Consider the following 24140-nt stretch of genomic DNA (forward strand, 5'->3'; position numbering starts at 1 on the left):
CTGGTGAGTGAGGGAAGGCCATCACACTGGCTTCCACAAAGGGAGGCAAAGCATAGGGGATGAGGGAGAGGCCGCGCCTGGTTTTATGTCCGGGGGGAGGGGAGCACCGCATGGGCTCCCAATTCTCCCCCAAGTGATTGTCTGAAGAGGTTAGGCGTTGGTCTTATTCATCTGGCAGTTACCAAGTCTTGGTTCATTATTGCTTTTCAAAAATTTGACCTCAAAAGTGAGTGCCTTTAAAATATGTGGGGGTTTTTTGTTTTATTTTTTGGTGGTTTATGTTGGAGATAGTACCGGGACCTCTTAGGTTGACAATATTGCTTATACTTAATTATGTATTTTCTGATTATTAAATAAAGGTAAAATTAAATACATTCTCATTCCAAATGATAAGCAAAGTATACTTTTCATTTACTTAATCTTAAATTATGATTTTTTCCCCCCAGCCGACACAGCCAGTATAAGCAGTTTAAGTTTGTCTACAGGATATACAAAGCGTATTGCATTTCTGTTTGACTCAACTCTCACTGCCTTTTTAATGATGGGAAATCTTTCACCAGTAAGTCAAATTCTTGTTCAAATATAAAAATGTTTCAAGTAAAGATTAGATATAAAATAATTCAATGCTCTATCTTTTTTATAAGTACTAGATTTATTCTTGAAAACATAACTGCCTTTGTTTTATATTTCTTAGGGTATAGTAACTTTTTAGTGATTGTTACTTTTGTAATTAGAAGAATCAGACTCTCACCTCACTCACCCTTAAGTTTAAATATATTGGAAAGCATTATCTTATATAATAATAAAAATGTAATATGCTAATTAGACCAAACGACCTTCTGGACGAAGCCTGGGATGTGAGGGAAGCCCGGGTCCCAGGTGCCTGCCAGTGGCCAGAGGGAAGCTGGTGCCAGCAGTGGGGGGAAGGAAGGCTTACTCTTACATGAATTTCGTGCATCAGGCCTCTAGTATAAATATAAGATGCTGTGCGCAGCATAAAATGGGAAAACTAGAACTTGAGTGACTTGTATAAGGCACTGAAATACATTTTAGTGTTTTTGTTTTTGCTTTATTGCAGAACTTGAAAAGCCATGCAGTCACCATGTTTGAAGTTGGGAAACTCTCAGATGAGTCTCTGGATAGCTTTCTTGTAGAACTGGAAAAGGTAAGTCTAGATTGCTGACTATGGGCTCTCAGGGCATTTGGAACATACTTTTGCTTGTTATTGATCTATGTAGATTTTGGGTATATTCTTGTTCCTACCTCATTTCCCATCTGAACACTGTGGTAGTCACTGAGATTTAAACATAATTGAGTAGATGAATAAGTTTTGTGATTTTAAAAATGATTTTTCTATCTCATTTAACAGCATAATTTGATATAAAGAAGAAATAGGGTATAGAAATCTTAGTCTAATGTAGTTTTTTAAATTGCATTTTTCTAAAATAGCCTTTATGCATGTATGTGGGACTCTCTAAAATATCTTAACCAGTTTCATTTGAAGTTTTTTTCCAACCTATCTTAAATTTGGAACAATGTTTCTGGATATCATGTCATACAGGGTGGGGCAAAAGTAGGTTTACAGTTGTTTGTGTGGCATATAATACAATCCTATATAATAAAAGCCTTATATGCTAAGTGTGCAGTCATCCATTCATCTGTCCAAACAATCAAAGTAATATGCTAATGGTATGCTAAGGCCACTTAACTGCTTGCTATGATGTGCACTGATCACCAGGGGGCAGACAATAGACTGGTCAACCAGTCACTATGATGTGCACTGACCACCAGGGGGAAGACAATAGACTGGTCAACCAGTCACTATGATGTGCACTGACCACCAGGGGGAAGATGCTCTGACTGATAGGTTTGCTTGCTGCTGGGGTCTGGCCAGTCATGACTGAGTGAGTCAGGCCGGACACACCCTGGAGCCCTCCTGTGACCCCTCCCCAGCTGGCCAACCTCCTACATCCCCCCATGGACCTGATCGTGCACTGGTGGGATCCCTTAACCTGGCCTGCGCCCACTTGCAATCTGGGACCCTTTGGGGATTGTCGGAGAGCCAGTTTTGGCCCGACGGTGGAATGACCAGTTGCTATGACTTACACTGACCACCAGGGGGCAGATGCTTAATGTAGGAGCTGCCCCCTGGGGTCAGTGACTTCCACAGGGGGAGCACCGCTCAGCCAGAAGCCGGGCTCATGGCTGGCAAGTGTAGTGGCGGTGGCGGTAGCCTCTGTACCTTCACAGTAGTCACACGTTCCCTAAGGGCTCTCGGACAGTGAGAGGGCACAGGCAAGGCTAAGGGACGATGACACCTCCTCCCCCGAGTGCATGAATTTTGTGTACTGGGCTTCTAGTAATTAATAAATAAGAATATAAGATAAACTCTGGAGGAGGAACCAAGATGGCAGCATAGGTAAATATCTGAGTACTTACAAAAATAATCTGCCTTGCCCAACCACTTCAAAAAACTACAACTAAAAGACAAAACGGACATCATCCAGAACCATGGGAAGGCTGGCTGAGTGGAATTTATACAACTAAAAGGAAAGAGAAAAGCACACTGAGACTGGGAGGAGGTATGGAGGTGAAGTGCGGAGGTATGGAGGCACCCGCGGAAAGGGTGCCTGGATACGCTGTTGTCTTTTTCAGTCGGGAGGGAGATACAAGCTCCCAACTGCTCTGAATTCCAGTTCCAGGTGAGACTCTGGGGACCCAGACTCATACGAGGAGAAACTGGACTGTCTGACATTGGCTTTCTCTCAGAGGTGCTTACAGCAATCATTGTTCCTGCACGGTGCCGAGGGACACAGAGACCAGGGGACCTCTTTTGGGCAGGGCTGACAGACAGCCATTGCTGTTTGCTCCATCCTGGTGATTCCTACCCCACCCAATTTACAACCCCACGCAATTTACAACTCCACCCAACCTGTGCACAGAGGCTTTTGCATATAAATGGCCTGGCCTTTTTTTTTTTTTTTTCTTCTTTAAATATATTTTATTGATTTTTTACAGAGAGGAAGGGAGAAAGAGAGCTAGAAACGTTGATGAGAGAGAATCATCGACCAGCTGCCTCTTGCACATCCCCCACTGGGGATGTGCCCGCAACCAACGTACATGTCCCTGACCAGAATCGAACCTGGGACCCTTCAGTCCACAGATCGATGCTCTACCACTGAGCCAAACTGGTTTCAGCTGGCCTGGCCTTTTGCAATCTAAAACCTAACACACTGCAGCTGGGTCAGAGAACCCCAGAGCCTCCAAAGGAAGGCCTAAACCTGGACAGCAGCTTGCATTGCTTCACAGCTAGTTCTCATCTGGGCACCTCCAAACCCCAAATAAAGAGGAAAAATCTGCAGATCTCTCTGTAGCTCCTGCTGGGTGGCCTCATGCAGTGGCTGACTTTGTACCTCCTTGGAGATCCAAGAGCCATTGTACCCAGTGGTCAGAGTGAGACCATCTAGATTACAATTCTTCACATCCGTAAGAGACACACTCTGGGGGCAGACTCAGTGAGCGCCAAAGCCCCACGGAAGCAAGTCTTGCCTTATAAGGGTGTCTGAGCACAGAAGTTCTTCCATCGTAGATACAACTGAACCTCACAGCCAATTGTCCTGGAGGTCAATTCCTCCCAGTGATACCAATAGCAATCAAGGCTTACTTACAACAAGACTGTGCACACAGCCCACAAAGCGGTACACCAAGAGTGTCCACCTCAGGTAATTAGGGAGGCTGAGTCACTGGGCCCTATAGGACACCTAGCACACAAAGCCACTCTATCAACACAGGGAAGCCACCAAAATGCAGAGACAAACAGGTCACAAATGAGAGCAATGGAGAAAAGCAAACTACTGGATTTAGAGTTCAAAACCACAGTTATTAGTTTACTCAGGAATCTTCTAGAAATCTCTGAGAAATATAGTGAGTCCCTCAAGGATATGAAAAAAAAACAGTTAGAAATTAAGCATACACTGACTGAAATAAAGAATAATATATAGTCGAAACCGGTTTGGCTCAGTGGATAGAGCGTTGGCCTGCAGACTGAAAAGTCCCAGGTTTGATTCCGGTCAAGGGCATGTACACAGGTTGTGGGCACATCCCCGGTAGCGGGTGTACAGGAGGCAGCTGGTCGATGTTTCTCTCTCATCAATGTTTCTAGCTCTCTATCTCTTTTCCTTCCTCTCTGAAAAAAGTCAATAAAATATATTAAAAAAAAATAATATACAGAGATCCAACAGCAGACTAGAGGACTTCAAGAATCAAGTAAAATATTTGAAATATGAAGAAGCAAAAAACACCCAACCGGAAAAGCAAAAAGAAAAAAAGAATTAAAAAAATATGAAGATAGTGTAAGGATCCTCTGGGACAACTTCAAGCATACCAACATCCGAATTATGGGGGTGCCAGAAAAGAGAGCAAGATATTGAAAACATATTTGAAAAAATGACTAAAAACTTATCCTACCTGGTGAAAGAAATAGACTTACAAGTCCAGGAAGTGCAGAGAACCCCAAACAAAAGGAATCCAAAGAGGACCACACCAAAGACACATTATAATTAAAATGCCAAGGGCAAAAGACAGAGAATATTAAAAGCAGTAAGAGAAAAAGTTACCTACAAGGGAGTACCCATATGATTATCAGCTGATTTCTCAACAGAAACTATGCAGGCCAGAAGGAAGTGGCAAGAAATATTCAAAGTGATGAATAGCAAGAACCAAGATTGCCCAGCAAAGCTATCAGTTAGAATTGAAGGTCAGATAAAGAGCTTAACAGGTAATAAAAAAGCTAAAGGATTTTATCACCACCATACCAATATTATATAAAATATATAATTTTTACATAAGGTATTCTTTAAGAAGAGGAAGCAGAAGAAAAAGAATTATGAACAACAAAGTGACAAGAAATACATATCTATCAACAAGTGAATTAAAAGTCGAGTGGATAAAAAATCTGATGAACAGAATAAACTGGTGAATATAATAGAATCAGGGACATAGAAAGGGAGTGGACTGACAATTCTTGAGGGGAAGAATGTGTGGGGGGTTCGGGAAGAGACTGGACAAAAATTGTACACTTATGGATGAGGACAATGCAGGGGGGGTAAGGGCAGAGGGTGGGGTGGGAACTGGGTGGAGGGAAGTTATGGGGGGGGGAAAGGAACAACTGTAATAATCTGAACAATAAAGATTTATTAAAAAAAAGAATAAACTCTGTGCTTCATGTACTCACAACTGTAAACCTACTTTAGCCCACCCTGTATTTGCTCTTAACCACCTTTTTTCCTATGAGGACAGCACTGGTTTCGCTGAGCTCTGAATCTTGATTGCCTTTCTGTTTCCATGACCTGGATATTTTATTCTGTCTACTGCTCTTAATGCAAAAAGTTCGTGTACCTAATCTGTTTCCTGACTAGTAATTATGGTACCTTTTGTACTTTAATCATGAATGCTGTGTTATTTAATCGGATGTTTAGAGAATTTAGATGGACATGCATTGAAATGTAAGCCCAGTCAAGACAGGGCTTTGTTCTCAGCACTCTGTTCTCACTTCGTAGACAGGTCATAGCACAGAGCACATTAGAGGGACTCAGTAAATCCTTGTTGAATGAATTCAAGTTGTATTTTTTAGCAATGGTGAACAATTACGTTGAATTACATACCTATTGTCCCTTGTAATGAGTGATGCAAAATTGTGAAGAGGGTGATGAGAATTAGAGGCTTAATTGGTAACTATGGACTGGCGTACTTTACTGAATGAAACCAAATGTATATCTTAGAGGTTTTTAAATACTTATTTGAATCATACATGAGACATACAATTTATATAATGCTATGATTTAGCATTATTAGCTTGCTAAAATTGTTAGTTTTCCTTGTTGGGGTAATTCTGTTCTCTTGAAAGATGTAGTGAAATGGAAAATTAGTAGAGATTGAGGTTAATATTTGTTTCAGTAGTGTTTGGGAAAATTTTTTATTTAATAATTTTTAGTAATGTCTTAATATCTCTCTTATATAGTTATTAGAGGCCCAGTGTACAAAATTCATGCACTTGAGGGGGAGTGGGGTTTCTCGGCCCGACCTGGGCCCTCTCTCAGTCTGGGATCCCTTTGGGGATGTCCGACTGCCACAGAGGCAGGAGGGGCTTCTGGCTAAGCAGTGCTCCCTCTCTGGGAGCACACTGACCATCAGCGGGCAGCTCCTGCATTGAGCATCTGCCCCTTGGTGGTCAGTATGTGTCATAGCGACCTGTCATTCTGCTGTTTAGTCAATTGGTATATTAGCCTTTTATTATATAGGGTATGTTAGAATGAATGGCATAAGAATGATATTTGTTGTAAATTTTATTTTCTCTTGGTTTAGGTTCAGAGCACTGGTGAAGGGGAAGCACAGAGATATTTTGACCATGCACTTACTCTGAGAAACACGATACTATTTCTTCGTCACAATAAAGATCTAGTTGCACAAACTGCACAGCCAGACCAGCCCAGTTATGGTATGAGTTATATACTTGATTTTGAAGACATGATCCTATGGAAGTTCTTTCTAAGAAATTAAATAGGTCATGCCTATTATTTAATCATCATTTACTTAATAGATTTTTATAAGTATATTGAACTTATAACTAAAGGCTTGTCATGTGAATTTCTTTTCTTGTCAACTGTTTCTTATTTTACTATTTCTCCTCTCTTATGTGCCACTGACATTTGTAGTATTTAAATCTGATGAGTACCTACAGTGTTGGGAGTGTCGATTGTTTAAGTAGCTGGGTGGAATTTAGAATAGGCATCTCTTCACCCCTCATTGGTTCTGATGCAAAATTGCGGTAAATGTATTAGGAAGCATAAAATTTCAAGAATGAAAGATTCCATTGCATTAAAAACAGTAAATAGGAGTTCCTTATTCAAATGCTACTGGAATGTTTATTTACTAAAGTACTTTACTTTAGGATATAGACCGGGAACAGATAGCCTCTTTTTAAAGAGTAAAAGTAGTGACAATTTTTATCAATTGGTGAATTCCCGAGGCTGTTGCCTTAGGGTGCACTCTCAGTGTTGTGATAGGTGGGGAGTGCACCCAACCAGAGTTGAACTGATGGTACCAAAATTTCAGATTCTGATTCAGTGGGTTCTATGTTGAGGAATGGCATCCAGGAATGTTTGTTTTTAAAAGGTGGAATGGCTTGAACACCAATGTAAGCATTTGGCTCAAGTCCTTGGACATTCACAAGAGTTGCATCATGGGATTTTGAGAATTCTTTAATTTCACTCATTCTTTCAAATCCATAACCTTTTTTTTTTTTTTTTTTTTTTTTTGGTCTTTTATGACATTGCCTATTTTTTGAGAAAATAGTCCTTTTTTTTTTTTTTTTTTTTTTTTTTTTTTTAAAGATAGAATATTAAAAGTTCCAAATGTCCTAAGGGACCGCTAAGAAGATACTTTTAAGATTTAAAGCTAATAGTCTTTATTCCTGATCCAAAGACAACTATCTCCTGGTGTTCCCTTAGGCTACCTTTCCCTTTTTAAAAAGTGCTTGCTTTGCCGTTCTTCCTCTTCATCCCAGCCACCCCGGTTCAATGGCACCGTGAAAGCCTGAGTGCCACCGGAAAGCTGTGTCCTTCCCTCCCCCAACTCCCAGTCTCTACAGAGAGCGTCTCAGCCAAGTTCTGAATTTAGTTTAGGAATAGGAGATCCGCAGTTAGAAATATGTGCCTAGACTGCTGGTCCATAAAGATAGGTAATCAGTATTCTGTCTTGGGCATTTTTGTTTCATATTGTCAGTCTTTCGTTCTCTTTGTGTGCTTGGCCATAATCCAGGTTTTCCTCTGGATCTCTTACGCTGTGAAAGCCTTCTTGGTTTGGACCCTGCAACTTGCAGCAGAGTTCTAAACAAAAATTACACACTACTTGTCTCCATGGCTCCTCTCACCAATGAGATTCGGCCCATCAGCAGCTGCACCCCTCAGGTAAAGACCCACTTGGCAGAAGGCCGGGGCTGTCAGTTCATTCGTACTCGCGGTGACTTGAAGAAGAGGTTTAACAGTCTTTCTGGGTTAGGTCTCAGTTTGCAGATACCTGATTCAAATTGCTGACTCAGAAAGCAGTTTTGTATTTTATGCTGTTGTAAGATGTTATGTTCAATTTGTGAAGTATAATGGATACATTTTATTTATTTATCATCTGGTGACTTGAGACAACAGATTAAAGTTTTCTTCTTGAATGAAGTCTTCTAAAGAGAATATTTTTGGATGCTCTGAGAGGGGAGTCTGGATTGCCTTGAGGAATAAGATAAATTTATATAGGAAAAATAGAATGCTTTAGAAATGGAGCTATGATACTGAATAAATGGAAAAGAAACAATTGTACTGGAAAGGAAGTAGAATTTTGGTTATCTTTAAAATTTACTGTGACTTCCAGCTTTTACTTTTAAAAAATAAGTCAGTTCTGTGGATTTGTATACTTGGCAAGGGCATTGGGTCTGTAGCATTTTCAAAGAGTGGGGATTGTGTTACTCTTTTTCAGTGTTACATCCTGCCTGGTTTCCTAGCCGTGCAAGGTTTAATGGTGAAGAAAGGAAGGGATTTTTTTTATAGGGGTGATTTTGTTGCCTGTGCTGATCTAGCTGCCTCAGAGCACACCCAACCCCACATTTGTCCTCTATTCAACTGGAGTTGTTATAGGTTTGCATTCACCAACTTTTTTTTTATAATTCTTCGCTTGCTATCTCCAGTACCACTCCACTCCATACTCCTATTCTTTAATGCAACCTCTAGACATAATAGTTCATGAACTGTAAATGAATGGGAGGACAGTCCCTTTTGAGAGAAATTGCTTGTGATTGATTAATAATGACAAAACATTTTCATATAAAGCTTACTACATACCAGGTGCTATTTTAAACTTTTTAAACAACACTACAATGTCCCTATAAGGTAGATGTTTTATTGCTACATTATAAAAGAGCAAAAAGAGAATAGAGAGCATTAAGTAATGTTAGAGGGTGATATGGCTGGGGGGATGAAGCCCAGATTCAGAACTTGGTGGTCCTTGAAAGTCCATCCTCTAACTGCAGGGATAAGATGTACTTTCTCAGTTCCAGCACAAAAGTGAAACTATTTGGACAGAGTATTTAAAAGTGATTTTCATAAGGATAATAGCAATGACCATTTATATGAGGAATTAGCTTTTAATATGACTATGCTTGGTTACTTGGGAAATTTGGCTTTTTTAGCCAAATATTTCATCTTTACCTGCTTTATTGTTACAGCATATTGGACCAGCTATCCCAGAAGTCAGTTCTGTCTGGTTTAAACTGTACATTTACCATGTCACTGGGCAGGGACCACCATCTCTTTTGCTGTCCAAAGGTACAAGACTTCGAAAACTGCCAGATATTTTCCAGGTATGTTGTGTGAGGTTTGTTTGTTTTAATTATTTTGGGTGAAGATATTAATAACATCTTAATATTTCTATTATATAGTTATATATTAGAATAGTTACATATTAGAAATTAGTAAGTGGCATTATAGATAACTTTCTTAATTTTTTGTCCATATTTCTAAGTGCCATTTTATCTTACTCATTTCTTTCCCATAGGGTTATGATCGATTACTAATAACATCTTGGGGTCATGATCCTGGGGTAGTACCTACATCAAATGTGCTCACAATGTTGAACGATGCTTTAACACATTCGGCGGTTTTGATTCAGGTACAGTTACTTTATTTGAATCAATCCATTTTGTTTTTTTCTTTTAAAAATTGTAATTTGTCTATCTGCTGAATTGCAATCAGATGTCAGTAATTAGAAATTTGTGAAGCTGAAACATAAAGAATCAGATCTGGGTTTCAGTCTGTTCTTTGGCTGGCAGTGCAACATGGACTTTGAAGTTAGACTCAACTTTGAATTCTAGCCTCACCTTTTGTTACCCTTGTGGCTGTATTTTTTCTTTTAGAAATAGCTTTATTAAGAGAACTCATATAGCATACAATTCAACCATTTATATTGTACAGTTCATTGTTTTTTTTTCAGTATATATTAGTTCTTCTTTTGCGTGGTTCCACTTTCTGTGGTTTCAGTTACCTAGGGTCTACCATGGTCTGAAAATATTCAATGGGAAATTCCAGAAATAAGTAATACATAGATTTAAATTACATGCCATTCGGAGTAGTGTGATGAAGTCTGGAGTTGTCCTGCTCCATTCCTCGTGGGGAATGCATCATCCCTTTGCCCAGCATATCCACACCTGTGTATGCTACCTGCTATAGCCACTTAGTAGCTGACTTGATTATCAGTGAGAGGGAGAGAGAGAACATACACATAAGTTTTGTTATATTATATTATTATAATCTATTTTATTACTAGTTATTATTGTTAGTCTCTTACTGGACCTAATTTATAAACTAAACTTTATCGTGGGTATGTATGTATAAATAGGAAAAATATATAATATATTTAGAGTTCAGTACCATCCTTGGTTTCAGGTATCCACTAGTGGTCTTGGAATGTATCCCCATGGATAAAGCAGACTACTGTCATTACACATACCTGCAGCCATCACCTTTTTTTAATTAATAATTTTTATTGATTTTTAGAGAGGAAGGGAGAGGGAGAGAGAAACATTGATCAGCTGCCCCTTCCCAACCCCTACTGTGGATCAAGCCCAAAACCCTGGCATGTGCCCTGACCATGAATCGAATGGGCGACCTCTCTGTTCATGGGACAACACTCACCCCATTAAGCCACACTAGCCAAGGCCACCATATTCAGTTTTAGAACATTTTCATCATCTCAAAAATCTGCACCTTTAGTTCTCACTCCCTTATTCTCCCAGCCCCCACATCCTAAACAATACTAATCTATTTCTTCTCTCTAGACCCTATTCCTGGCATTTCATATATAATATGTGGTCTTTAGGGACCAACACTTGATTTCATTCAGTCTCCACTTGGCTGATGCCTGAGTTGCCTGTTAAATTACCTTCCTTTTTAAAATTTAGCCCATGCACTCTATTTGAGACACATTACCTTATAGATTCATATATATTTAAGATTGTCTTTGCTTGCTGGAGAAAAATAGAAAATTGTTTAAAGCACTTTAATGGAACATACCACCACGTGGCACAGTCTTATTTAGTGCTTTAATGTCAATTGTTGGAAATGTCGTTTTCTCATACACCTTTCAACTTTTGTTTCTTCACCTTTAGGGACATGGCTTCCACGGGACAGGAGAAACTGTCCACATACCATTTCCATTTGATGAGACAGAACTACAAGGAGGTACCTCACTTCTGATTTGTATCTATTTGATTTCTTTATCATTAATCTTTGTCACCGGTGTGGTGGAAAACTTTGCAGGAAATGAATGCTTAAATTTCTGAAGTTCTAGAATGTTACCATTTTGTTTTTAAAGAATATTGGCCAAAGGTAGTTTTCTGTCATATGCCTTTTCCCACAAAGAACCAATAGTGTAAGAATCACGTAGGGCCTATGGAGGAATGCGAGTGTCTTGGAGATGAAGAAAATACATAGGTGTCTACCCACGGGGAAGACTAGGTTTTCCGAATGTTTAGTCTTTCCTTTTCTTTTTATTGCTTATTATTTGAAGCAAGTAATAGGGAAGATTTTATGCTTTGAAAGATGTTTAGAAAGTTGGTCACCCCTCATGCTACACACTGGTTTTCTTTTGGGGGCTTTTTAAATTATTGTAGAAATGGGTCCTAATAAACATTTGTCTCCAACTTCACAGTTTATAGAGCACTTGCATGTATTTTTTTGCTGTTAAATTTTATTTTTGCTGACGAGAGGATTTGAGTGGATTGTAGTTTGAGCTAAATTAGCTGGTTAGCACCAAGGGGAAAGTCCTGGTTAATGTTGGCTCCTGGATTTGGCTGTGCAGTCTCGTACTTGATAAAGATGCAGAGAAGTTCTGTAACAGCCAGTTCGTTCTTCCTTTTGTCTAATAGAGAATATACTTTTTCTCTGTTGAATATTAAGAAAATATATACATTATGAAGAAAAATACTGATTAAAATTTTGCATATATTTACATAGCACTTATGTTTCCTGCTCCATGTAAAACTGCTGTTCTGTACCCTATTTTTCTGTTTTTTAGAATCTCATTGCTTGGAATTCAAGAGAGCAGTGAATGGTTCAAGTAATTTAACCTAAGTTACCCCATATTTACTGTTCTTTCAAAAGGTTGCTCACCACTGCCCCCACCCCCTAAAGCAAGGAAAGGCATAGATAGGATTTTTTATAGATATTGTCGTCTTTTCTCACAGCCAGACTGGGGAGCCTCACGTCTGAAATTAAGTGCTTTCTTTTGGCTGTTGTGAGTGTGTACAAAATGTAGAGAAGAGAGTTCTCTCTTCCCCAAAATAGCCATTTTTTCAGAAATAAGTACTTGTCTGCAACTAAACTTTGCTATTTACTCCTCTGATACTTTATAAATCCTGTGGGGGGAAATGTTCACCTGAGGATACAGGGTAGAGACCATAGGACAATAAAATGTAGAAAATCTCAAGAACTAATTGATAGTTCCCTTGCCTTGGGATATTATTGTGAATTACAAAAAAGAGAAATCTCCATATTTGGATATAGAGCATCTTTCTCTTTTGTAAGTTCATGGGTAAGAACTTGAGTTAAAACTTAAATAATTCATTAGGACATACCGTATTTTTCGGACCATAAGACGCTCCGGACCATAAGACGCACCAGTTTTTAGAGAAGGGAAATGAAGAAAAAAAGATTCTGAAACAAATAGTGTCCTAAAATATTTTATGTGCATTAAAACCCAACATCACAGTCATAAACACATGTAATCAACCCTGTAAAGTAAACAGCAGCATTTAGAACCATTTTAGAGCCAGGCAAGCACACAGAGACCACACAGAGCCGGGCAAGTAAAAAAACTTTTTTTTTTAAAGTATATGTGTAGGCTATATTTGGACCATAAGACGCAGGGACTTTTCCCCCCCACTTCTGGGGGGGAAAAAGTGCGTCTTATGGTCCGAAAAATACGGTAATTTCAAGTATATTAGCTTTAATTTCAAAAATATGTGAATTTAATAAATTTCCTGGTAGAAGCCCACCAAATAAGCATTTGATGGAGAATAAAAGTACAAATAGACACTTAGAGAATTTACCACGGACTATTTGCTTCTGATCTAACAAATACCTTCTGAAGGCTATAAACATTATATATATATATATATATATATATATATATATATATATATACACACACACACACACACACATACCATCCTTTTTTTACAGATATTTCTTCATTGGAATCAATCTTGATAGATTAAAGTATAAAAGTAATTTTAAGAATTGTTTAATAAAAATATTTTTAAGTGTTTCATGTTGTGATATTTTACAAAACTATTCACTTATCATTTGATGTCAACTCTTTGTTCTTAGAGTTTACTCGTGTCAATATGGGTGTTCATAAAGCATTGGAAATATTAAGGACTAAGGTGGACTTGCAGCATTTTTGTGGCTATATCACCATGTTGAATGCTTCGAGCCAACTTGCAAGCAGAAAACTCAGTGATGCTTCTGATGAGAGAGGTTAGTCAATAGTTGGGTTTTGAATTAAGATCACTGGTATTTAGTTAATCACAACCTAATTATTTAAAAGCACTGAGACCTTTGTGGGGATGTTGAATTATTTAACACTTAATGCTTTTTCACTGAAGTATGAGAAAATATTCTGTGACATCATTTGGACAAGTATCAGTTGTTCAAAATGGAGAGAACATTAAGTGCATCACTACAGAAGTGATGACCTGGGTGGGGTTGGAATACAGAAAGGTTATCAGGTTTTAGTTCTTTACTGTCATATCTATGTTTATAGGCTTTAACTTAACTTCCTTTATGTGATGATGGTTTCAAAGTTTTAGTCTCTCAGTAAAGCTGTCTCCAGTTCTTTCCTTTTGACCTTTCTCTTTCTGTGGAGGCACCATTGTCTCAGTTACCCGGGCCAGAGTCCTATCTCTGTCACCGTATTCCTTTTCTACTCTGCCCAGTTGTTTCCAAGTTCTGTGAATTAATCGTTGGAAAAATATCTCATATCCATTTCTCCCCTTCTCTCTTTTTTTATTATCTGCAAGGACCAGGACTTCAGTCTGAGTCCTGGTCCTTGAAGCAATCATTTTCTGCTTAGCTTTCCTGGCCTCATTCTCTTTCTTTATATCTCATCTATTCTGCATATTGATTATGGCTAGTTTTCCTTAGATATCTTTTTCTTTCTTTTTCTTTTTTTAATCCTCACCCAAGGATACTTTTCCTCTGATTTTTGGAGAGAGTGGAAGAGAGAAAGAAAAACAGAGAGAAATATTGATGTGAGAGAATACATCGATTGGTTGCCTTCTGCATGAGCCCCTACCTGGACCTGGTCCAAGGAGGACCCTGCAACCGAGATACATGTCCTTGATCAGAATCGAACCCTGACTTTTCCGTCCGCAGGCCTACGCTGTATCCACTGAGCCAAACCAGCTAGGGCCTCTTTTTCTTTATTTTTTAATTTAAAATTTTATTTTCCAATTACCTTTTCATGCTTACTAATTGTTTCTGCTCTGACCTAATTCTGGCTTGTAATTTGGCTGTGGTTGCCATGGTACCAGCTCTGGTCTATGACTCTAGGAAACATTTCAGTTCAATTGTCTGTTGTCAATTGACTATTCCTTGAGCCTCTTACTTTGAAATTGTGAGAAAATAATTATTGCTAGCCACCCAGTGGATTGGGTTGGCTCTCTGAGTTAGGTATCCATTTGTGGTCCATTTACTTTTGGCCAGAGAATTTGGGTAACTTTTGATTTTTGACATAGTAGATATTTTATGGCTGAGTAATAGGCAGTTTTCAACAGTTGACTGCCAAGTATCACAGGGGCATTTTCCAGAGAAGAAGGCTATGGAGTTAAACAGTCATTTCAAGGCATATCTGCTCTAGCTGCCATGTTTTATTTCATTCATTCCACAGACATTTACGGACCGTCTGCTTAGATGCTGGAGACATTTAAATTTGTAAGACCTGAGGAATTATACCCTAGAGAGGGAGACAAGCAAGTAAATCAGGCTGCTGTGCTGTGTTCGGACACTGAGATAGGGCTCTGCTTTAGCTTACAGTAGGATGGCTGAGCTGTCAGAGAAGGCCTCTAACGGAATGGAAAGTTTGGACTGAATTTTGAATAATGAGGAGTTACCTACACAAAAGATGATTGTTGTTTATGTGGAAGGTAGCAGCCTTTCAGGCAGAGGGAATCAGGGAATAGAGTAGCTTGTGGCAGCCGAAAGAAAGGATCTATTGGGCAGAAATAGGTGAGAGTAGAGAAGTAGGTGAGCTGTAGGAGCATCTTCTGTGCTGAAAGTCCAAAGGGAAGTCAAAAAGAATTTTGAAGAGAAACTATGTAATCAGACTGCGAATTTCAATGGGGTAGAAATGACTTTAGTAGTGAGCTGACAGTCTAATCTTCTCTTCTGCCATTTGAATCCTTGTTTTTACAACCTATTTACGTTCTGTGCTTTGTTGTGGGGCTGCTCTGTGCATTGTAGCATGTTTAGCATCATTAAATATCAGTGGCATCCCTGCTCTCATTCATGACAACAAAACCTGTCTCCAAACATTGCCTAGTGTCCCTTAGGGGACAAAATTATCCCCCAGTTGAGACCTACTGTTTTAAGGTTAAGGATTATTCATTGTTTTCCATTGCCATTTCTGTTGCCTGAATCCAGTTTTATGTTAGATCTGATTTATTGACAACTTATGCCAACTACTAGATTCTTAATATTTGTGTTTGTCCTTAAATTACAAGGTGAACCTGATTTGGCTTCTGGCTCAGATGTAAATGGAAGTACAGAGTCGTTTGAAATGGTCATTGAGGAGGCAACTGCAGATTTAGCAACTAAACAAAACTCTGGTGAGGTTTTAAAAATTATTTGCAATCTTTTAAAAAATATATTTTTATTGATTTCAGAGAGGAAGGGAGATAGAAGCATCAATGATGAGAGAGTATTATTGATTGTCTGCCTCCTGCCTGCCCCCTACTGGGGATCAAGCCTGAAACTTGGATATGTGCCCTTAACCAGAATCAAACCTGGGACCCTCCAGTCCACAGCCTGGCGCTCTATCCATTGAGCCACACCAGCCAGGGCTTAACTTTTTTGTTAAGTCATTTGGATGTCATTTGTCCATAATGGATCTTGTAATAAGAATTTTCTAGCAAACATGTTTGTATATTTAGAATAGTAAAATACTATTAAAATACGACATGAGAATAGTGACTTAAGTTTTATTTTTCCTTTGTTAAATATTTCGGTTAATTCTCTCATTTTGTAGATATCTTTCGATTGGGTAAAAGTCCACTTTGAACATCTGATGAAAACTAGTGCTTTCTCAGAAGCATATACATCCTCAAAAAATATTATTTCCTATTTTAGAGATTCACTCACACTCCTTCCCTCTCCCGAGTTCTTTCTTCTGCTCAGCCCATTGGTGGGTGAGAGGAATCTATGAAAATCCATGGACCTAAATTAAGAAACCTCCGTCAGTTATAATATATAAATTTATGCATGACTAATAAGTTTACATGTCCTTTTATAGTTGCCACAACAGAAGCAGATTGGGTTCCTCTCGAGCTGTGCTTTGGAATTCCATTGTTTAGTTCTGAATTAAACCGGAAAGTTTGTAGAAAAATTGCTACCCATGGCCTTTGCAGGAAAGAGAGGTAAGTGTTTATATTCATTGTTGTCTTTTCATCTATGAGACTTTCAAGTCAGTAATATTTGCTATATCTTTCTTTTATTTTATACATAAACATAGTAATTACCTGTTTATATTTGTTTATTAAATAAAGTTTGCTATATTTTCAAAATTAAACTTCTATACCTCAGAAATTAGGCACGTGCAAACATTTTAGGCACATGTTTTGGTTAATTATAATTATACTAGAGGCCCGGTGCATGAAAATTCATGCGCTGGAGGCAGGGGGTCTCTCAGCCCAGCCTGCCCTCTCTCAGTCTGGGAGCCCCCAGGGGCGAGAGGTGATCCCGTGATCAGGGAAAGATGACACTCCCATCAAACCTCTGCTGCTGCCACTGCCAGCAGTGCAAGCCTCAGCCAGCCCTGGTTACCTGAGCCTCGGTTGGCCCTGGGCAGCTGGGCAGCCTACATCTGAGGCTTGCCTGCACCTCGGGCTAGCCCAGGGCAGCTGGGGGGCTTTAGGAGACTGGCAGGTGTGTGGAACAGCTGCCTGGGGGCAGGCCTCATCGTGCCATGCGCCTGTCACCCCAACGGGGCTGAGGACTGGGTGTCGCCATCTTTGAGGGTATGACAGTCAATTAGCATACTCCCTCCTTATTGGCTGTGGGCGCTGCCATCTTTGTGAGGGTGTGATAGTCAATTAGCATATTGCCTTTTTATTAGATAGGATTTACTTAGTTACCCAAATTTGGTGAGAGTGTGGTAAACCAAGAATGCTCCTGAGAGTATGAGCCTGGTTTTTTAAAAATACGTAAATGTCTGTAGAGAATTTTTTGTGGACTTCTCTTACTCAACAAACACACACTCAAGTTATGTTATTTTAATAGTGATTATGTCTTGTGGAATTATGGCTGACTTTCAAAGTTGTCTTTAATTTCCACATTTCCTAAAATGAGCATTTTTACCTACCAGAGATGACATGTATGACAACTCTGATCCATTGGTCATGGCTGCCAAGAGATAGTGTTGTAAAGACTCTGAGACTGACTGGGTTAATTAGAAAAGATCATCATTGAATCTGATTGTCATAGTGGGTAATTTGGAGAGGTGATATTTACTGATCATTTAACTGGCTTAATGTATTGATAGCTTATATCAGAAAATTAAAAGTACACATTAGACAAGTTATTTATTTACTTATGTTAATCCTCACCTGAGGATATTTTTCTACTGATTTTTAGAGAGAATAGAAGGGAGGGGGAAAGACAGAGAGAAACATGGATGTAAGAGTGACACATCAACTAGTTGTGTCCTGCACATGCTCTGACTGGAGGAGGTATGTGCCCTTGATCAGATTCGAACCTGGGATTCTTAGGTCCAGGGCTGAATCTCTATCCATTGAGCCAAACTGGCTAGGGTGACAAGTAATTTTTAATAACTGTCCTCTGAAAATAAAATAAGACATGAATAAAATAAAAATGCTACATCTTTAAAGATTGTCACTATAATTGTTACCTATTTATATATTTGAAAAATATTTAATTTGGTGGGTTGATGTATGTTAAATATGTCAGACTTTATCCTTCCAAGTACATACATTTTTATTTAAAAAGGTTTATTTAGTAAACATTTATATTTGCTAGCAGTTTAAACCTTATAATAATAAATTTTAATTTTTGATAATTTATGATGTTTTATTTCAAAATAGTCTTTTTATGTTCTGTTACTCCCTATTATTAAGAGAGGCACAAATTTCATTGATGAGAACCATTGAAATTGGTTTTTAAAAAATTTTAATGTGGTTAATCAGGATTTATATGCCGATATAAATGTTTTGAAATTAGTAAAATTAAACTCCTGTCATTATGTTTGTACTAAACTCTCCTCCCTTTTTTTCAGCCTTCAAAACCTCTTACATTCCAGTAGAAAACTTTCTCTACGAGTCCTTAATTTTGTTCACTCATTCCAGGTAATAAACCAGAAGATCCAAATGGTATTGGTGTAGAGCTTTAAATGCAAAACACTTCCATGTTTGCTTTGAATCTCCACTGCAGTAAGACATGAAACAAGCATTAATTTAAATTTATACACAAAGACATCAAGATTCAGGAAGTAAACTGACTTGCACCTGAGTTCACGAGCCAGGTCTTCTGGCTCTAAAGCTTGGACTCTGTTGTGTGCCAGTGCTTCATTCAGCAGGAGTGTGGAAAGCAGCTGTTACAGGCCATGCATCGTACGATGTGCTGGTTCTTGAGTCCAGTACTCCATTAATAACTGCAGTGAGCGCCATTGTCTGTTGTGGTAGTGAAAACCAGTGCTCTAGACCTTTTGTGTCCTGTGTCCCAACAGAGGAAAGGATATCCTAGATTTAATTTATAGATAAACTAGAATGGAATATCTGATCTAATATTATGAAATTAATATTTTAGAGCTTTGTTTCATTCATTCTTTCAATAAATACTTGTGTCTCCTCCATGCCAGACCCTTTACCAGGTGCTGGGTAAACAATGATCTCTAAGACACTAGAGGAGCTGAGAGGATTTTACAAGACACTAGTCAAGTAAACGTCTATTTCAGTAGGTACTTTGAAGGAGTCGGGCTCCTTCAAATCTGATGGGTTCCAAAGCTAGACCTTCAAATAGGTAGAGATGCTATATAATCTGAAACCTAAAGGATGGAAAAGAGTATTCCAGCAGAGCTTAGCAGGCACAAAGGTCCTGTGTCAAGAAAACAGAAGGCCAGAGTTTCAGAAGCCTCGTGAAATGGTGGCAGTGGCCAGAGGGATGGGGATGGCCTTCTAGAATGTATTAAAGCATTTGTGGTTTATGCTGAGTGAATTAAAGACTTGAACAGAGAATTACATTATTTCTTTAAAGATTAGAGAATAGATTAAAAATGGGCAAGCATAGAAGTAAAATTAGTTTGGAGACTATTAGCCCAAATGAGAGATGTCAGTAGCAGCCTTTCTCATTAAAAAAATCCACAAAACTACAATTTTGTAGGTATCCACAATATAGGTTTGTTTATTACATGTTATACCAATAAATTCTGTATATTATAAAACATATACAAACAGAAATTCTTAAAAAATGCAATAAGTAGGTAGAAGATTTAAAAATCTTCGTAGTACCATATCCCATTTTGCAATGAGTACCCCACTTTGGAGGCCCCTGGCCTAAACTGGCAGTGGGTATGGTGATTAAGGTAAATTATTTTGAAATCCATGTTGGAGGTTGATTGACAGAACTTAGTGATTAGTTAAATGCGAGGAAAATATTGAGGGTGTGGCAGGAAGGGAGGAATCGAGAGATTCTCATATTCCTGAGTAGCTTGATGTGGGGAATAAGGGACGTGGTAGGTGTGACACGTGTGGTGCAGCACCTGAGAGCAAATGTCAGGGCATGTTTGAGCTCGGAGTTCTTGGGGCGGTCTGGTTATATGCCTGTGAGAGCCCTGGGAGTGGGTGGGCTGTCCTGGCGCTTAATGCTGCGTGAGGGTTTTTAGAGATTGTCTGAGAACTAACCTCTTCTTATGCCATAGTCTCATAGCCTAGTATTTCTATTCATTTCAAAGCACTTAGCATAGTTTAACTTGTGGTAGTCATTTCTGCATATGCTAATACCTCTCATTGATTATTTTGTGTTTGTGAGGTAAGTCTTTGCATCTCCATTAGTGCTTTGCATTCCATAAACATTTCTCCATTAATCAAAGTCTATTTTTCTCACTAGCTATACTAAGTGGTTTGGTAACATGTAGAATACAGAATTTTTCTCTTGTTTCTGATCTTTTAGGAAGGTGCTTCAACACTGGATATTCACACAGAGGCCAGCTTTTCAAGTTTGCTCTCCCAGTCATCCCAAGCAGATCTGGGAGTCCCACTGCCTGCAAAGAACTTAGTATTTAAAGATGGCATCTTATCAGAATGGAGTGGACGGTCACCTTCCTCACTGCGTATTGCTAGTCTCCATATGCAATGATTTGGTTACACCATTTGTTGCTCACACTTTCTGCCTTTTTTCTTTCTTAAGATTAGCTTTATAGTGCCAGCCACTAAAAAAGTATCCTGCCGCTGCCGTGCAATTCATGCTTACCCGATGTTCAAAGTTTGGGGAGCACGTTCATGGTCTCTGAAGTTTTCCTCATCGTTGCACTTCCCAATGCAACCAAGAGCTTTGTAGCAGCCTGCACTGTATTTTTTACCTTGAGACAATCTGCATTTCTTTTATAAACAGGATATACTTTATAGGCTTTATGATGACTGTTAGGTTTATAAGCAGTCACTATGAATATTGCAGTGGTAATTTTATATGTTAGGGTATCAAACGTAAATCTTGTTTAGTTTTATATTTTGTTACTTACTCTGTAGGGGATCATGGGAAGAGGGGAACTCTTCCTCTGCAAAGGCTTCTTGGTACTTCAAGTAGCAAAACTATGAAACATACACACCCAGTCCTGAGAAATGATGTGATGGGGCATTATGAATTCCTGTGGCTGTCTGTAAATTATGTATATCAGTTGAACATTGTTGAAAGTATGTAAATCAGCATTGTTCTGTATAACTTACCCTTGATTTAGAAGGTCTTAACTCCTACTCTGACTCTACATTGACATCTCATGAGAAGCTTTGGAAAGCATTCTATTTTTAAACATTTATATGTGGACTTCTGTTGTCACTCACTTTGGACTTTATATTTTCATAGAGTCTTTCTGGAAAAATAGAATTTATTTTCCATTCTTGTAGCTGTGGCTGCTGCACATTTTCACCGTGACTTGTTTTTGTTTGTAGTGTTACCAATTAATTGTTATGAAATTGAATTTTATATTCTCAAACCAAGGGTTGTGATTTTAGGTTAGAATTATATAAGAGAAGCATTAAAGCTATGTCTTCTGATCAAAATATTTTAGTGAAAAGCCTACTTTGAAGACCTATTCTTAGGCAGTTTGGATCTTAAATTTATGTGAATAGTTTGGGGAGGAAATGATAAAGGAAAATTGAGTAATTTAAAAATGTTTCTTGAGTCATTGATTCTTTTAGTGTCTCAAATATTAGGATAATTGGAATCACTTTTTAGATTTTTCAAGTTACCTTGGGAAGTTTGTACAGTGTTATAGTTTAGTTTAGCTCTTCTCCTAGGATAACGGTTTGCTAGTTTAAAACTGTAACCAAATGAACTGGTCAAAGAACATATATCTAAAACACTTAAGGCATTAGACAATTTGGGAATGTTAAAGCCTAAATATTTTTGCTGATAATTCTTATTATTTATAGAACTGACATTTGTGGATTTCAACATACTTCTGGAAATATATGCCTTTTTAAAAACTGTTAACATAGCATTTAGCCCATGGCCTACCCACAGAATTGAATCCTTTGGAGCAGGTTACCTGTGGCAAGTCAGTGCCATGTTTAGGTAAATGCAGTTAACTTTTAGTTTTCTACTTTCTCTTATGAGGTAGAAATCAGTGTATCTAATAATTGTCTATAAAAGGAAAAATACATACTATTAAAATAATTTCTTATGACTGTGAATCACTCATTCTCCCCAATAGTTGATATTGGACATTCCTAGTGCTATTAGGTATGTATGTAACTTACAGTTTTTCAACCAAAAGTTGAAAGTATTTCATTTGATCAGGGCTCTTTAATCTCATTTGCTTTGTTTGAATTAACTGTAGTTATTTTATTTATTCCTGTATTACCAGTCTAAGTCTATTGTAGTGACATGTACACTAATAAAGAATCAGTTATTTGTACTTGTTGGCAGTGAACTCAGTTGTTGGTGAATTTAAAACTTAAAATGTGGGAGTGATTTGCTGCTGCATTTCCTTTGAGAAATAATGGAAGAAAGAAATAGAACCCAAAAATGATCATGAATTTTAGGGAAAGTACTGAAAAAGCATGTGGCTCGCTTTGGTTTCTCCTGTGAATAAGGAAAGATTCTGGTTCCCAGCTGAAAACCTCATTTTTAAGGAGGGCAGTCTTTTTTTATTTTATTTTATTTTTGGTTAATCCTTACCCATTGATATTTTTTCCATTGATTTTTAGGAAGGATAGAGAGAGAAACATCTATGTAAGAGAGACACATCTATAGGTTGCCTTCTGCATGCATCCTGGCCAGGGCTGGGGACTGCACCTGCAATCCAGGTATGTGCCCTTGACCGCGAATTGAACCAGCGACCCTTTGGTGCAGAGCCTAGCACACTAACCACTAAGCACCATTAGCCTGGGCAGGCCAGGCAGGTGGTCTGCATTTTTATAGCTGTTAGCAAAATGTGCAGGCTGCTTTGTGCTTTGCTTTATGAATTTGGCTTTGTCTCATTTATATTTTATCTCCTGTAAAGATGCATCTCTTAAATCTTACAAGTATTGATCCATTTCAGCATAAAGGTAAATGTAAAATACAGACTTTATTATTTTCCAAAGATGATCTGTGAAATATTTTTTTGCAGATGTTTAAAGTAATTTCATTGGCTTTTGCTACCTCCCATTTCTTCCCCCCTGTAATGTAGCTTAAACCATGGCAAACATTCCTTGGAAACTAAGAGAAAAAAAGAATCAGGAAGGACATGGAATTTAGTGTGACACAATTTCACCTCAAGTGGGTCTAAAGAACCACAACTTCGTTATTAAAAAAAGATGATCATCTGACTTCCTCCCTTTTAAGTATGTAATCAGATGATTTTGTGTGTTTTTTTTTTTTTAAATATTGGTTTCTTTTATTTGATGTATTTAGTTTTCTGTTATTAATCTTTCTCTTTTATGTTCAGTGTTTCAAATACAGTTTGTATTTAAAGATTTTAAAGTACCAAAATTGTAACTAAGTACAGTGGATTGTTTTCTGGTATGATATTAAATATGAAATGTATAAAGTGTTGTCAATTTGATTATTGACACATATACTATGTTTACAAATAAACTGATGGTAATCAATTACTGAGAAAATGTGTATAATCTTCTGTAAGTCCCTTTCTTAATTTTAAGTACAACCATGCTGTTGTGGCTTCCCTATACATTTTTTTAAACCTTTTTATTTTATCAATATAATAATTTCATATTTACTCTCTATCCTCTTCCCTCTGCTTCCCCTAATGTTAACACCTTATGTAAACTATAGCACATCTGTTAAAACTCAGATACTCACATGGATATGCTGCTATTTATTAAACAGCAGACTTGACTTGGTTTTCACTTGTTTTTCCACTAATGTTCTTCAGTTCCTGGATCAAATCCAGATACCACATTGCATTTATTTAGTCATTAATGGTTCTTTAAACGACTCCCACCTGTGACAGTTTCTCAGTCTTTCATGACCTTGACACTGAAGGGTACTGCCTGGCGGTTTGAAGGATGGTTCCTCTCCCCGGCCAGCAGGCTCTGATCACCTGATGGTGAACAGGGAATTGGGGATGGGTGGCAGCTGGGGGTGGAGCCA

At 38.2% G+C, this 24140-nt stretch overlaps 1 protein-coding gene across 3 annotated transcripts in view; it reads left to right on the forward strand.

Moving 5' to 3' along the window:
- The window catches only part of FAM91A1 (family with sequence similarity 91 member A1), a 44239-nt gene extending 20594 nt beyond the window's left edge, over nt 1–23645 (forward strand). For 2 of the 3 annotated variants that reach the window (XM_036437212.2, XM_036437214.2), the window contains 12 exons: nt 447–559; nt 1079–1165; nt 6364–6496; nt 7819–7967; nt 9269–9403; nt 9598–9711; nt 11207–11279; nt 13428–13577; nt 15821–15925; nt 16609–16732; nt 18607–18676; nt 20499–23645. In XM_036437212.2, the coding sequence (XP_036293105.1) occupies nt 447–559; nt 1079–1165; nt 6364–6496; nt 7819–7967; nt 9269–9403; nt 9598–9711; nt 11207–11279; nt 13428–13577; nt 15821–15925; nt 16609–16732; nt 18607–18676; nt 20499–20684 (1439 nt within the window). In that variant the 3' untranslated portion in view covers nt 20685–23645. The remainder of the gene's footprint in view (nt 1–446; nt 560–1078; nt 1166–6363; nt 6497–7818; nt 7968–9268; nt 9404–9597; nt 9712–11206; nt 11280–13427; nt 13578–15820; nt 15926–16608; nt 16733–18606; nt 18677–20498) is intronic. The other variant, XM_045581507.1, reaches the window with a different exon arrangement.
- Nucleotides 23646–24140: the final 495 nt, after the last annotated feature.

This window comes from Pipistrellus kuhlii, unplaced genomic scaffold, assembly GCF_014108245.1.
Source record: "Pipistrellus kuhlii isolate mPipKuh1 unplaced genomic scaffold, mPipKuh1.p scaffold_m20_p_14, whole genome shotgun sequence".
Classification (NCBI taxonomy): Eukaryota; Metazoa; Chordata; class Mammalia; order Chiroptera; family Vespertilionidae; genus Pipistrellus; species Pipistrellus kuhlii.